Genomic DNA, 16,125 nt, shown 5'->3' with positions numbered 1-16,125 from the left:
GAAAACACAACAATTACAACAAAATTTTCAATACAAGACAGAGTCATTTGACTGAAAAAAATTAACACAAAGTCTTGTGTGAAGTAAGCGAGTAAACAGGATGCTCCTGAGTGCTTGCCCACAGGCTTCAGGAACAGCACCTGTCATGACAGTCAAATTTCATTTTATTGTGACTGTTCTTTGCTACATTTATTGACAAATTACTGACAAAATGTTCAGTATCCAGTAAAATATCCAGTTTGTGGGACAATATACGTGTACACACACATACACGTTTTTAGACATGTCAGTGACCTTTAGCTGCACTGGAATGGTTCTCGTATTAGACGTCTCTCTGCCTCGTGGTACTAATAAACCTCTCTTAAAATACAGTTTGTGAATTCCCCTTTCTCCCTCTAGCCTCAGTATATACAGCCAAGTTGAGGTGGAGCTGCTCAACCACACCACAGTGTTAGACACAGAGAGAACATCGGGACTCTAGTTATCTGGTCAGCTTTGTGCTCGGATCTTAAACAATGAACATTCGAAGACAGGAAGGAATGCGTAATGAACGCTTTGGGAATATGCGCTGACCTATTAGTTCCTCAGAGCTCTCAGTTGGACAACTATAAATAGTTGGAGAAAAGACATTATTTACATTGACATTATTTGCTGTCCTGTGTCACCCAAATGAGGATGGGTTCCTTTCTGAGTCTGGTTCCTCTCAAAGTTTCTTCCTTATCTCAGGAAGTATTTCCTTGCCACTGTTACCTGAGGCTTACACATTTAGGATAAGAGCTAAATAGCAATGTACTTCTACAAAGCTGCTCTGGGGACATGTCAATGCTTGTCAAATGGCAATTCTTAAAAGCAATATACAAATAAACTGAATTGAAATTGAACTGTCAAATATGATAACATTTAACTAGCTAAATACCAATTACCTAGTTAATAACTGAATTATGCTAGCTACCAGTTTTTAGACAGGTCAGTTAGGCTTAATGTCTTGGCTTTTTTTGTAACTGTCACACTGTTGTGGTGGCATTAAAATAGGTACAAATTGCTTTTTTGGTTGAAACCATGCAGTAATTCACAACAATTACTAACGTGAATTATGAACTGAAGGGATAAAGCAACTACCACCGTTTTTACTTTGACCTTGTATATTTTTCTCCAGCATTATATTGAAGAATGAAGACAACTGTGTATGAATATAATTTATTTAGGCTGATTCTCGCTACCATCCTGCATGTGCATGGAGTTTGTATGTTCTCTCTATGCTTCAGGACTTTAATCCTGACTGGCTGTTAGCTGACTGGCATCTTTAAATTGTCCATAATGTGTGAATGGGATGTCCAGGATGTCCAGTTTGTTATCAGGAGCAGATGATCTCCTGATAATCTGCTGATTATCTAATCTATTCCTAAATCTCTATAAATACACTTAATAAAAATTTTAAGTGTATAAATACTTTTAGCCTCGTTTGGGGAAGTAGAACTGTTGCTGAAGCCCACAACACATCATTTCTTTTGGCTACAATATAAAATATTATTCAAAAATGAAATTTTACCAGAGCATGCATCATCCCACTGTAAGAGCATCATTTATATTTCAGAATAAAAATCGTGTGGCTTCATGAGATTAAATAATTCCAGATCAAATAAATAAATAAATAAATAAATAAATAAGCAAGCAAGCAAGCAAGCCAGACTAATGGAGCACAAAAAAATTATTCACAACTGTCCTGCTCTGTAAAAAATAACAATCAAACCCATTATCTAATAACCAGCCGTCTCTCTAATGGTACATGAAATTGTGCATTGAGGCTACAAACAAGTGAAAAGAAAGGTCTTTTATTATTTTGCAGTTCATCTCAAACTGTAATATGAAATCCCAAACTGTAAACTTCTTTAAGCCGATAGTGATGAGTTTCTGACGTGTGCAAATTGTATTAGACTCAACTGTTCCAGCCTGGCTTCCATGAATGCATCTCTGAGACAAACTAAAATAAATAGCTATGTGATTGACCCCGAGACACCAGTTAACTCCACTGCAGTCAAAACTATCATTATAGCAGAACAATTGAATTACTGGATAATGTGCATGTTGTGTTTTAAAAGCCAATGTCTGTGAGAGAAGCAAAGTCATAGTCTGGTGTGAGTGTAAGAGTGAGTGTGTGAGAGTGTGATGGTGCGAGTGTGTGTGAGAAAGATCTCAGTGTCTGGCGGAATGTGATTTAAATTCCACTTGGGTGCTAAAGACTAGCAGCATGCTGGTGGTATGATCTTGTCTAAACACACTGTAAACCCTTGCAGCTTTACTGCTAAAGCTACTGCACTTTCCTCAGTCATTCCTCCACCTACTGACACTATTCTTTTGTAAACGATGATGAAAGAGCAAGAAACTCACACACAAAAAACAGACATGAAGTCAAACGTGCCAATTGTTAGAGATTACAAGGCTTAAGGCTCCATCAAAGTAGCTCCAAGGCAAAATTTGCCTCTCATATTTATCTAAAGCTTCACAAGATATTAGTCCACCACCACCACCACCACCACCACCACCACCACCACCACCACCACCCCCCGATCTGTAAATACTGGTTGAGTTTTGATACCAAGTGGAACATTCTCAGAGTATGTATTGAATTATAGTAGAACATCCAGTAGCAGTGTTATTTTCACTGAGAGCAATAAACAAAAAGAAACAGAACTGAATGCCAGATGCAGTCCTTCAACACATACGTTTCTTTCCAAAAGTAAGTAGTAAGCACAGTGGGGTATATGCTGATAGAGGGAAATAATCCAGATCAGATGTGTGATGTGGCCAGATGTGAATGGTCTCACCCCATTAACAGAACGTGTCTTCTTCCTCTCATAACACTGCCATATATAGGCTAGACCTTTAAGATGTTGTACTGTTTATTCATTTATAGCATCACCTAACTGAAATTTTTTCATTTAGGTCTTTGCATACAATAAGGTTAGAACACGTATATTAATATAAACCTATAATTAGTCAGAGCTGCTGTTATAGTAAATTCATTCCCAACATCTGACCAATCAGAATCAAGAATTCACCAGCACTGTGCCATAAACAGTGATACTGGACAAACAAGACAGCAAAGGACTGATACACAAACCACGTTAATACTGCACCAAAGTGAGCAAGAGCTGCCATGTGTTTTTATTTTTTAATAACTTCCACTTTACAAGGCCTGTTAGTTGCCTTTATGTATGCTTGATGTTGGCTGAATAAATGCTCAGTGTGCGCTGGAGCTGAACCAGGCATTTCCTCAAGAGTGACAGAAGGAAGGTGGTAGGAGGCACACAGCATGATGTATAGCAGAACCTGATTCCCATCAGGCTGCATCCTTCCCTCAGCATCTTACAATCAGTATGGCCAACCACACACACTGTATACACAGGCGGGTACGCATACACACACACACAGTCTCACGCACACTCAGTGACACGTACACTCACCCAACACCCACACAGACGGGTACGCATACACACACACAAAGACGCACACAACACACAGAGGGGTACGCATACACATACACAGAGACGCACACAACACACACAGACGGGTACACATACACACACAGTCTCACGCACACTCAGAGACACACACTCACACAACACACACACACACACAGACCCACACACAGTGACATACATACACAGACAGACACAATCTGTGGTGAGACAGCATCATGTACTAATATCCATTTTCTCAGATAGAAAACCCAACAGTTAAACACAGTGGAGTATCTAAATATTTGTGAAGATTAACTGTGAGGTTTATGTGAAAGCCCTATAACCTTAAATAAAGAGGAATGCAAAGCTCAGGAAGATATCACAAAGAAAACTATTTTCATCTAAAGCATCTAGAACTATATCTAAAGGATACAACTTGACCTCTTAATAACATTGGAATAAAGTTTAATGAGAGGCAAATTGTACATGTTTAAAGATGAGCTCACTGTGATTTATCAGTAGCTTTTACGTTGTCAGAAGTGATTCTAGGAACAGCTAAAACCACTGTTTTCACCGTTAGCTCATCTGTGACAGAACAACTAACTCAATTCCGACCATCAATACAGTGTTGCTCCTGAACGGCAGACCTAATGCCTGATACACTGCATCCACATTGCAGTCAGAGCCTCAGGGTAGCAAAAGAGTGTACAAAGAAAAGCTCAAACAGTGGAGCTCCACACATGTGAAAGCTTTTTGAAGATCCTGCCTAAAACATGAGATTAGCCTCGAGTCATGTTGCTGTAAAATCCCAACACGAAGCTCTGGTTAAAGATGAACACCTTAACCTACATATATGCTGCTGACTATGTGGAAGAAATTTCCTTCTTATTTTATCACCACTGAAACTTGGAGATAACCCTGAAAAAAGGACATTGCTCAGGAATGTAGATATGGGAATCTTACTTAAATCCAAAAAAAAATACAGGCCAGACTGAGAAAAGGCTTTTTTGAGAATGTTACTCATCATGTTTCAGGTATGTGGGACAAATCCACACCATAGCAGTTCACAGAGAGAAAACACTGGTCACCACTGTTAGACAAATTCTCTTGAGGAGGAACGAGAAGTACTGGGGACAGAGATTTCTTAAAGAGAGATTTCCATCTGGTTCCAAATGAACCGCTCAGAACAACTAACCTTTACTTCTGTTGAAATTCCCAAAGAAAGACAGTCAGTTCCATAAAACTAATATAATGTAAACTATATATATATATTCCAAATAATTAAATAACAGGAAGCAGGGTTGATTTGGGTTAATCTGTGGGTAAATCTTATGGTAAATGGTTTGTTTTTCATAGAAAAATGAATTTATGTCCTCAAATTAACTTGTAATGTGTGATATTTTTAGGTGTCTGAAAACTGTTTGATTTGCACATGTTTTATCTAATGATATGGGGTTGTACAAAAATGGGCTGGAACTAAAAAGGCTACAACCAACATGTTTTTTTACATGTTTATTGCAAAAAACACTGACATTTAGACATCAACATCAAACAGAAATTAAGAGCTACAGTTAAGGTACATATGCAACAGAATGAGGAGAAAATGTGATCTGGCCGATTTAGGTATTTCACAAGCTGCAGATCTCTTTGGGTTTATACCCACTGCATTCTCTAGAGCAGAGGTCTTCGGGCTTATCCGCAAATAGATGGTGTGGCTACAGGATTTCATTCCAGCCAAGTAGGAGGTACTGTTGATGGATGATTGCAGAACAAGATGAACAGATTAAATGAGGAGAATCGGGTGTGTCTCCTGTTTGGGTGGAATGAAAACTCTAGATTTCTATGGGCAGAAACACCTTCTTAAGGACAGAGGTCAGAGAATGGCCAGACTACACTGTGCGGACAGGAAAGCTACTTTCTAAGCACTTTTTACAATCATGGTGAGCTGAAAAGCAGCTCAGAATGCACACCACATAGATCCATGAGGCATAAAATCACATGAGGCTCCACTCCTGTCGGCCAAGAAAAGGAATCTTTGCCTACAGTGAGCAGAGGTTTATTGCTTGGTCTTTTTACAACATGCCATTTGATTTTATTTGAAGAAACATAAAGCAGCTGACTTGGCAACTCTGAAATCAGACACCACTGAACGGAAAATTGATTCTAGGCCATGTTCCAAGCCAGTCAATATGGTACAGTACTATACAATTTATCTAGTTGTGGCATGCTACTTGACAATAGCACTTAGTATAGTTTTATGAAATTAAGATGCAGCCCTAGTGTTCTTTCAAAAACTGCAGTCGCCTGAAAAGTTGTAAAGCTTGCTCAATCGGCACTTCTTCTTGCTCTACTCACTGGATATTCAGTAATAGTTTAACCCAGGCAAGAAGGACAAAATTCAGTACAGGTGTACTATCAATTGACAAGTTTTGGGATGGTTGATGTGCTACCGAAGATCTGATTTTCTCACAATAATCATTGGATTGCTGTTATTCAGTCTTAAAATCAATAGCATCCACCCCACTGGTTACCCAAGCACAAAGAAGGAAGCACTATGTTTTGATGTCACCTGAGAAAGTTCAGAGCTAGGGTGAAGGTTAATGCAAACCAAAGATAAGGTGCTAGTAACAGTTCTCCTAAAGAACCTCTACAGTTGTAAACTATCATACTTCACAGTAATGTATTCAAAGTGGTCTGCTCCTACGGAAAATAAACAAGAACTCCGCCCCGACGCCATTGCTGTAATCTACTCTATGGTTCTCTGTTTATAGATAACTTAATAGCCCTTACATTACCATCTTTGATAAATCAAGAACCTCACATTAAACTATACATGTATTCACTATGTCTATAAGCACATACATCTTTGCTTAAGGTCAACAGGATCAAATATTGCACTTCAATGCATTCCATATGTAGAATATGTACATTTATAAGAGCTTGAATTTGTATCATGGTAACATTTTCACAGAGATAAGAATATTGCTCTATGCAAATATAATTGCGGGGGGCACGGTGGCTTATTGGTTAGCACGTTCGCCTCACACCTCCAGGGTTGGGGGTTCGATTCCAGCCTCCGCCTTGTGTGTGTGGAGTTTGCATGTTCTCCCCTCTGCCTTGATGCCCGATGATGCCTGAGACAGGTACAGGCTCCCTGTGACCCGAGAAGTTCAGATAAGCGGTAGAAGATGAATGAATGAATATAATTGCTTACAGAACAAGACTGTGCTGATCTCTAATAATGGACTGAGAAAATACTTGTGATATGGACAACACGTCATATTGTCATATTGTCAACACGTCATATTGTATTGTATGTAAGTAAAAGTGAATAACTTGTATTGGAGTATAATGAAGTGTGTAAAGTGTCCTGTGAAGGCACAGCATTTCATTAGGTGTAGATTTCTGCCTCATGCACAAAATAATGTTACCCTGGCCAGAAAAAAACAATCCAAATGCATTGAGGAATAAAAACATCATACTGTTTTACACATACTTTGATCGCACCACACCTTTGTCTTGTGTTAGATCTGACGAATCTCTGAGCTGACACATTTAAAGAACAGCCAGAGCAAAAGTGCTTGCTGGATCTATGAATTCCGTGATTCGTCAAAACACCCACAGACACACATCTGGAACATCTGTGGCTGAACAACAGGGTGCTGAAAACTCAAACGGAAGAACATGGTACAAGGCTTTTTCACCCTTCTGCAACACCCAGAAAGCCAAAGCCAATATCGCGATAAGGATGATGACACGATATATTTAACCAGCCTCCAGGTCGCAGTGTCGCTGGCTGCTGCAGTATACACTAACACACATATGAACAAATCCAGAGCTCCATAACTCACACCACTAGTGTGTAATAAAGGATTACCTCATCACAGTTCATGTCATCTGTGTTTAAATCGCGGTGTTAATGGCCAGACTAGCTCGACATACCTGTTCTGCTTTCAGTAAGGTTGTGTAATGGCACTTTTCTATGATATGTTGTAACGTGTCGCGCTTTAATCACAGGCTTGATGTATTGATCTCTCTCACACACACACACACACACACACACACACACACACACACACACACACACACACACGCACGCACGCACGCAGAGACACGCGCGCGCGCGCACACACACACACACACAGTCAGTCTCGCGCGCGCGCACACACACACAGAGACACATACAGGACGAATCAGAGAGGATACAGTGTTCTGATCAACGCAACTTTGTTTCCAAATGAAAGAGTACGGTATCGAAGACCTCAGTAAAGCACACGACTCTAAAATCATTAGATTTAACGACGACACTAAAATTAGAACACAGATGCTTTTAACGTGAAGCGATTAAACCTCGAACACTTTAGAGCACTTCTGCTAATATGATGAACATTAAACACAAGTCGCCACGTGGAGAAGCTGAAATAGACAATATCATATATAACTGCAGGAGCAATCAGAACATGTAAGACTTACGTGTGTGTGTCTGCACCAGTCCACTGTCCATGTTGCTCTGTTGATCAGACAGATTGTTAATGTTTTCTCCTGAACTGGATAATCATTCCTCGGTCTATCCAGCCGGCCCCCTTGTCCCCACAGCACAGAAAGAGGGGAACCAAAAATCAAAGCCTCAGCTGACGAGTTGGGAAATCTGTCGCGATTTTGCTCGACTGAGAGATTTTTTTTTTAAATAGAGTTGAAACCCAAACACACACCGCAAGCGCACCCAACAGCTGATAATATGCTCGCGCAGGAAAGGTCGCCCAGGAGCCGTAGCCGAAATTTGGACAGTACCAATTGCTGTTCAGAGGTAAGAACCCTCAGTCGTGTGGATTTCTTGGTCGTGATTTTACCTCGTGAGGCTGTTTATATGCTACATTTACGAATTCACGCACTACAATGATGAATTATTTTGTTCTTTGACATCAGCACAATTTTTAATCGCGTCTCATCGCTTTGTCCATTTTAAATGATATACCTGCGTACCCCTTGAGGTGGACTCTACCCGGGAGCCACACGTTTAAACAGTGTGGGCGCTCAGCTGATTTCAACACTGCTATGTCAGATAGCATTGTGTCTTTCTACAAGTTCTGGGTTCAATAACATTTTTTATATATATATAAATGTATAATTGTATGATCATTAAGTAAACACACACACATATGCACGTGTCACTTCTCTAAAAATAATAAGATCTCAAAAACATAATCAGCATCTCTGACAGGGTTGGTGAATTATAACATGTAGTCAAAAAGGTCTTCTAATTTTCACAGCTATCTTCACAGTTCACATTGTTCCAAGCTGTGTGTTAATATGAAGATTGACCTCTTATATCACTCGAAATCTGGACTGTGTAGTTTATTTACTAGTTGTATGTACAGCAGCCCCAAAACATTCAGAAAAGCAATGATGTTTAGACTAATTCAACTAAACCACGACACTCTTTCACCTGTAAAACACAACAGAAACAGACATGGATGCAATTTAATGAGGGGGAGGCAAATGGCACGCATGAAAGGCGACACACCGTCCCGCCAAAGACCCAGTGGGGCTCCTTTGTGCAGCTGTTGGCCAGTGATGAGACACAAACCCCAAAAGCCACCTGTCACTGCAACTGGACACAGAAGAGGATGTATGAAGGGGGATGGGGACAAGGACACTCAAGACAAGTGAAAGTGGTACAGCAGAGACAAGCAAAGACATTTCGAGTTGTTACATTTGAAAATAAAGTGATAAATTCATTTTCTCAATCAAATACAGAACTAGCAGGCCATCTAAATTTCATTCCATGCATTAACAGTGGAAAAGAATAATCTAAATGGCTGAATAGACTAAACCCAAGGAATCTAAATTTAATGTTTAAAGTATGTAAATGCAATCAGTCTTAAATGTGATTGCTATCTAATCCATGAGCTTTATTTTAATCTTATCAGTTGTGCACAGAATTCACCCTATAGAGTATGATGATATAATGATTGTATATAAAGGCTGGAAGTGTTATACAAATGATATTGTAGTTTAATTAAAAGGCAGCTATCCATCCATCCGGTTTCTGTACTATTGATCCTATACATGGTCAACAGGAGCCTAGAGTCTATACTCATCACAAAACAGTGGACAACCTGGACAGGGTGCCATCCCATGACAGGACACTCATACACACTTACACAACTATTCACACACTATGAAGAATTTAGTGATGCAGATTATTACAACTTATGTCTTTGAACCGGGGAGGAAACCCTCGAAGCACAGGGAGAACATACAAACAGGGAAAAATAAGCCTATATTGTATATTTCTTTTAAAACACTACACAGTAAATGAGTAGTTTTAAGTTTTAAAACTGCATCATGACAACAATCTCTCATAGTTACATAATCAGATAATCTGAAGTGAAATTTTGTATTGCTTTTATAATGACAAAAATAATTACATTCCAGCTGCATTTTGTATTCACAAAATTGAATTACATCAGGCCTTGATTTTCACTGGCACTAAAAACAGTTAGTGCCTCACACAAAAAAGGTCAGAGAAGGGATCATTAGCAAGCATGAAAACAGCAACACAGAGCTTGTCTGAAGTCGCTGATGAAAGGACATGGAAGAAAGATGCTAAAAGACAGGAAAAAGTTGTTAAGTGTCCCACCACACAGAAAAAGCATCTCCCTCTCTCTGTTCATTTGTAAGCAGCATCGCTCTCACCATCTTTCTCATATTCTCTCATTCGAGTACAGTTATGCACAAAGTAAACACATGCATAAACACACACATGCATCCATTCACAAAGACAACTCAAATTGATTTGTGGGTAATCAGAGGGAACACTGCAGGCCCGAAGCTGAATAGAGTCGGGCTGGAGGCAAACAGCACACACAATAGAGCATGATGTAATCACATGAGGAGCAGCCACTGTACATAAAAGAGTATCTTGAAAACCTGAAAACACCCCCACTACTGTCACTGACCAGTTTTCAAAGCTAAGTTTCATTGTAATGTAAATAAAACTGAAAAAAAGGAATAAAGGCTTTTGAATGTATTAAAAATGTGGAATTGTGTCGTTCATTCTCTAAAAAGATGGGATTCTAAAGATAACACCCAAAGATCAATGGAAAGCCATTGACCTTTTCAAATACTTAAAAAAATGATTAAGGGTCATTTGTGATATAAGGATAGCAATTTTAAACTCAGTCTATACAGTAAAATAAACTTGAGCATAAACACTGATGTAAACACAGGGTTAGCATGGGATTTGCTAAAAAAAAAACAATTATTGTGTCATTGAGTTTAAGGGTCACTTTACTGAATAACCAGGGTCATCTGTAGCCCCTCAATCAAATCACCATGACCAAGAAGAGTATGTATTAGAAATGAACTCTGTAGTAGATTTGTAGTGTGTAGGGGGATGTGTTAGCTTAGAGGTTAAGGTGTTGGCAACCAATCGGAAGGTTGTGAGTTTGATGCCTATGTCCACCAAGCTGCCACTGATGGGCCCCTGAGCAAGGCCCTTAACCCTCAATTGCTCAGTTGTATAAAAATGAGATAAAAATGTACGTCGCTCTGGATAAGGGTGTCTGCTAAAAGCTGTAAATGTAGTAAAGGTGTACAAAACCAAAATTCCTCGGGTTTAATCAGATATACATGTGTAGAGAATGTGAATACATTTGAGACATATTTGTTGAGAAACAATTTGACAACACAGATAAACTCCCAGACAGAAAACAGGCTCTAATTCTATTACAACAAAGAGTGATAACAAATATACATATAATTGTACCTTTTGAATTGGCACACACATGCTAAATAACTACATTCTGCTGGGATTTTCAGTCCTTACATCTACCTAGAGGCTTCACAATTTTATATAGTACAGAATGCAAAAAGGACAATAAATAATTGATTTTGTCATTCAGTAAATTTCACAATTCTAGACAGTAAAACCAAACCATTTTGTGCCTGGGTTACAATTCTGTTTCATACTACTCAGAGGCACACATGCACACACTTTTGATGTACCATACAAGTTGTATTTGAGGCCCAATGCAGACCCTGAACACCACTGTCGTGTGCACAGGCTCCTTCCCCCCTCCGGCATACTATCCTCCCTTCTATTCTCTTTCATTACCATGATAAATGGAGGGCTGGGTGGACATAGAGGGAAAAGAGAGGGAAAAGGTTTAAAAGAAACAGCAACTACCCGACCCCCCAACCCACACACACACACACACATCCTCAGCAACCGGTGAATGCTTACAAACATTCCCCCAATCCCAATGAAATGTTCTATTTCAGTTTAGCATGAGGCCGCCTGAGAGGAATTATGACAGCTCGATGAGAGGTCAGACACGCTATTTGCAGCAGTTCCTCTTCAGGAATGGTTAAGCAGCTTGAACATGAAATGAAGCCTTTCAGTTAAAGAACTTCACTACTTGTATGTGATGCAGTCAGGCTGCAGGCTGAAGCTGCACGTAAATAGAGAGCCATGAAGGCCGGCTGTTATTCGACGTTAAATAGATGGATGAGTGGCAGCAGGACACACACAAGCTCAGTGGGTTAAGATCACACTGGGTGAAAAAAGGTCAGAGATCAGTTCTACGTGGCTGCTTTCGAGTGCTCACTTTCTCTTTGCTAAGAGACAATCTGTTAATAACACACTTGTAGATACTCTTAAAAGCTAGCTTTCTGTTGCACACACAGGAAAAAATCAATGTTGTGCTTGACAGTACAGCAAAATCCAAAATGTAATTGTATATTATGCTGAATGTACTACACAAAACACGCAAGCTAATGTGACAAAGCAGGCCAACGTGTGGAATGCTGACAGCAGCACACAACTGACTGGAACACAGTTCCATTACACACAAATGCTGGGGTCCCATGTGGACGTTGTGAAGTGAAGCATGCTGAAACGTTGAAACTCTCAGGCAGTGACAGGACCTTTAACTTCATCTTATCATATTCACTTGCCAAATGGCATTCAGGTCATCAGATACTGCTTCCCAGAGATACTGCTTCCCATTAATGAGCCATCATGTATGTCTCATCACTGGTGAAACCTGATTTAAAATGAGAACCCTAACACTCACCACCAGTTCTATTAGTCAAAATAATGAGCACCGAAGGATAAAACACTCACACTCTCTCTCACACACAACACAAAATGAGGTTTTAACTAAAAATTACTTGTCTATCAGGAAGTATACTCAAACAAAACCAAATAAAATTATTTTAATTAGTATTACTACAGTAACAATGTCAGCCAAGCACTACTTTATTCTAGATAAACCTGGAATTACCGAAAACATCTGATTTCTCAATGAAATCAGAAGAATACATTTATAATTCTCACAGATATAATTCTCGTAATGTGTTCACAGCAAAGGTTTTAACACCATTACACAATGCTACATTAGATCCTCAGGCCCCTAAAGGGGAAATCCTCTTCCTGCAGAACCCCTTTGAATGAAATGCACACTATTCCAAACTTAAAGTGTTAGATACACCCCCCAGTCAAAGCTAGCAAAGGGATGGCTTATAGCATAAGCTGTGTCCACAGCAAGCGGTCTAAAAAGACATGAGAGAAACAATACTTGGTTATCCAAGCAGGTCAGTCATGCTAATCAGCTTTTAACAACAATTTCCATGCCAATGGTGTATGGACTATCATCAGATTTCCACAAGAAAAAAAATGGAATTTTAATTTTTTTTCAGCTTTACAAACTGCTTTAAATGATTTGCATTATGGCCAAACTGTGATCGGCTCAGTTATACATAGGAAAGATCATTAAATATTTCCAAACTTAAGTCTTTAAGTCTTTGTGTTTTACCACCTCAGCTAAACCCTTCCACACATCCCAGGTCAGAAATTATAAATCCTTTCTTAGCATACAAAGCCTGAATGTATCTAAACACGCACCATAGCAGAAGACTCATCGTTACAAGACTACAAAGGCCATTTCTACTAAAACAAAACACAATTCAAACACCAAGCGGCAAAATAAACAGATAGAAAAATGTGTAAACATTGCATACGCAACAAAACTGACACAATCGACCATTTCACAATACAAACACAACCAGATTCTGTAGATTCCAACAGTATAAGGATGAGCACCCTGTGACCAAAATAATGTAATAATGTTTATGAACCACCATTTTGCTCATTTGATGTGTTCCATTTTCTTTTACTCTGAACTGGTAATATATTTATTTATTATAAGTAGCAGAATTGTTCAAATCCACACTGTAGTTTTTGAGATATACTCATTTTGAATTGAGCATGTCATTTTGAATTGAGCATGTCGTTTTGAAGCAAGAAGCTCAAAAACAGGCCTAGGGTTAAACAGGTTGAATGTTTAATGCTTTTCAATCCTCAGATTCTGGAATTAGAGACCGAGAGAACAAAAATCATCAATGCTGTCTTATATCAAGCAGGACAAAGCCGCCATCATTCTAGCGCCTGTTAGACTTGTCATGCCAAACAGACTGCCTGTAAGCAGAGAGCACTGACTCAGCTGCCAAGCCCAGACACCAACACATTCCTGAAGGTACACCTTCATTATGTCTCATCTCTATTCCATCATATGACACTCATAACCCAGCCCATATCCTTCTCTTCCTGGCATGTGGTAAAACACCTCCTCACAGACAGTCAGCTGAGTGATATCACTGATGGATAAAGTCTAAAGTCAGCATTGGGCGGACACTGCAGTCCACAGACGTGAATGCCTTACTCTCCTGACTCTGTAACTCAGAGAGAGAGAGAGAGAGAGAGAGAGTGTGTGTGTGTGTGTGTGTGTGTGTGTGTGTGTGTGTGTGTGTGTGTGTGTGTGTGTGTGTGAGAGAGTGGAATTAATTCACTGTAAACACAATGGCAGGGGAAAAGTAATCTGGATCCAACAGGCACCATTATTGAGGCCATATACTTTAAACCAGAAGAATTGGACTGTGTTGCATTGCCCCCTCACCTGGTGGATTCATGTAATTACACATTGCAAATGGTTAAAAAAATATATACAGTTACAAATCAATTTAAAAAAGAAAGAAAATAAGAACTTAAGAACATTATAACATTATGTGATGTCCACAATCCAGACTTCTTCCTGGTCTCTCTCCTCATTTCTTTCGAGAACCGACATGCATGTACAAGTCCACTGTCCCAACATGTCTCCTATCATGTAATCAATGAGATGAATTATTAAAGGAAATTCCAGTGACTATACTACGGTTTTATCCTTACAAGTGGACGTGCAGGAACACAAAACACAGAGGTTACACACTCACTCACTCACTCACTCTCACACACACTCACTCACTCACTCTCACACACACTCACTCTCACTCTCTCTCTCACACACACACACACACACACACACACACACACTGATGATGGTGGTGGCTGGGAACACAGAAAAAAAGACCCAGCTGTTGCTACGGTGAAGTCAACAGTATGAAAACATGAAGGATAGTCAGATTGTTCCGAGCTGCATCACTTCGAACACACCGGCCTGACTGATGTCAAGTTAGGAAATTATCTGTAATATTCGGCACACATGCAACCCATCATCACATGATATTTTTACACTGTACTAAAATAAAATGACTTCACAAGCAAATCCATGGTTTTCTTTACACGGTCTAGTCTTCTGCACTGCTATTCTTAGAAATATTAAAGTTTTATCACGATCACGATGTATCAAGGTCATTCAGTAACATGAGCATAGGAGCTCAACTGTTGGCTCATTTCTCTCATTTGTACAGCTGTAAATCTGCATAAAGCAAGGTTCATGAAGGCAATTTGTCAAGGATGGTGTGGAAGATCTCGTTTCATGCACATATCTCTGACCTCAACCCCATTAAACAACTGGGATGAACCACAACATTGACTACATGCCCCACTTCATTAATGCTTTTGAGGCTGAAAACCAATTCTCCACAGACACGCTTCAAAATCTAGTGGAAATCCTTCCTGAAAGAGTGGAGGTTATTATAACAGCAAAGAAGGACTAAACCTGGAATTAGATGTGTAATGTTTAGATGCTCACAAACACTTGGCTTTGTAGGGTATAATTAACAGGCTAACAAAATTAAACATACAAGTGACATCATTTATTGTACAGAGATTTTAAAGCTCAGCCATGTTTCCACAGGTTAGATATCTCCATAGGTTTTGACTTTCAAATCAAGTTACAAATTATCACAAATTTGAGGCTTCCTGGTGGTCCAGTGGCAGGACCCTATGCTCTCACTGATGTAGGCTAGAATTGACCCAGCCACTGAGGGGTTAACTGGTTCAGATCAAATTGGCATCTGGTGTCAAAACTTTACCAGATCAAAATACACAACTGGGATGATTTGCTGTGATGACCCCAAACAGGGAGAACTGAAAGGACAATATTATGTATGCATGTTTGGTTTTTTAAAATTAGCATACAGTCTTCTGGCATTTTTTATTCTGCTAAAAATTTAACCCAGGAAAGCTTAATCTTTAAAAAGAAATAAATAATACTTAAAATATTAAAAAACTTTTAAAAAATTAAAAAGGCTCACAAAAGTACCATTACAGTGAACCATGCATATGAATAGTGTATAGTATATAGTGCATAAAAAGTGAGTACATTTAGTTTGTTACTTCTCACTCGAGACGGACACATGGTATCTTAAATCGAAG

General features: G+C 39.3%; 1 protein-coding gene across 6 annotated transcripts in view; it reads right to left on the bottom strand.

Moving 5' to 3' along the window:
- The window catches only part of map7d1a (MAP7 domain containing 1a), a 36,605-nt gene extending 28,415 nt beyond the window's left edge, over positions 1 to 8,190 (bottom strand). For all 6 annotated transcript variants that reach the window (XM_027149553.2, XM_027149555.2, XM_027149554.2 and 3 more), the window contains exon 1: positions 7,935 to 8,190. In XM_027149553.2, coding sequence (XP_027005354.2) covers positions 7,935 to 7,965 — 31 coding nt within the window. In that variant the 5' untranslated portion in view covers positions 7,966 to 8,190. The remainder of the gene's footprint in view (positions 1 to 7,934) is intronic.
- Between the last annotated feature and the right edge of the window lie 7,935 nt (positions 8,191 to 16,125).

The sequence above is a fragment of the Tachysurus fulvidraco genome, chromosome 3, assembly GCF_022655615.1.
Source record: "Tachysurus fulvidraco isolate hzauxx_2018 chromosome 3, HZAU_PFXX_2.0, whole genome shotgun sequence".
In the NCBI taxonomy this organism is placed as follows: domain Eukaryota; kingdom Metazoa; phylum Chordata; class Actinopteri; order Siluriformes; family Bagridae; genus Tachysurus; species Tachysurus fulvidraco.
The sequence above is the reverse complement of the archived record's forward strand: the minus strand, read 5'-3'. Positions and strand labels throughout refer to the sequence as shown.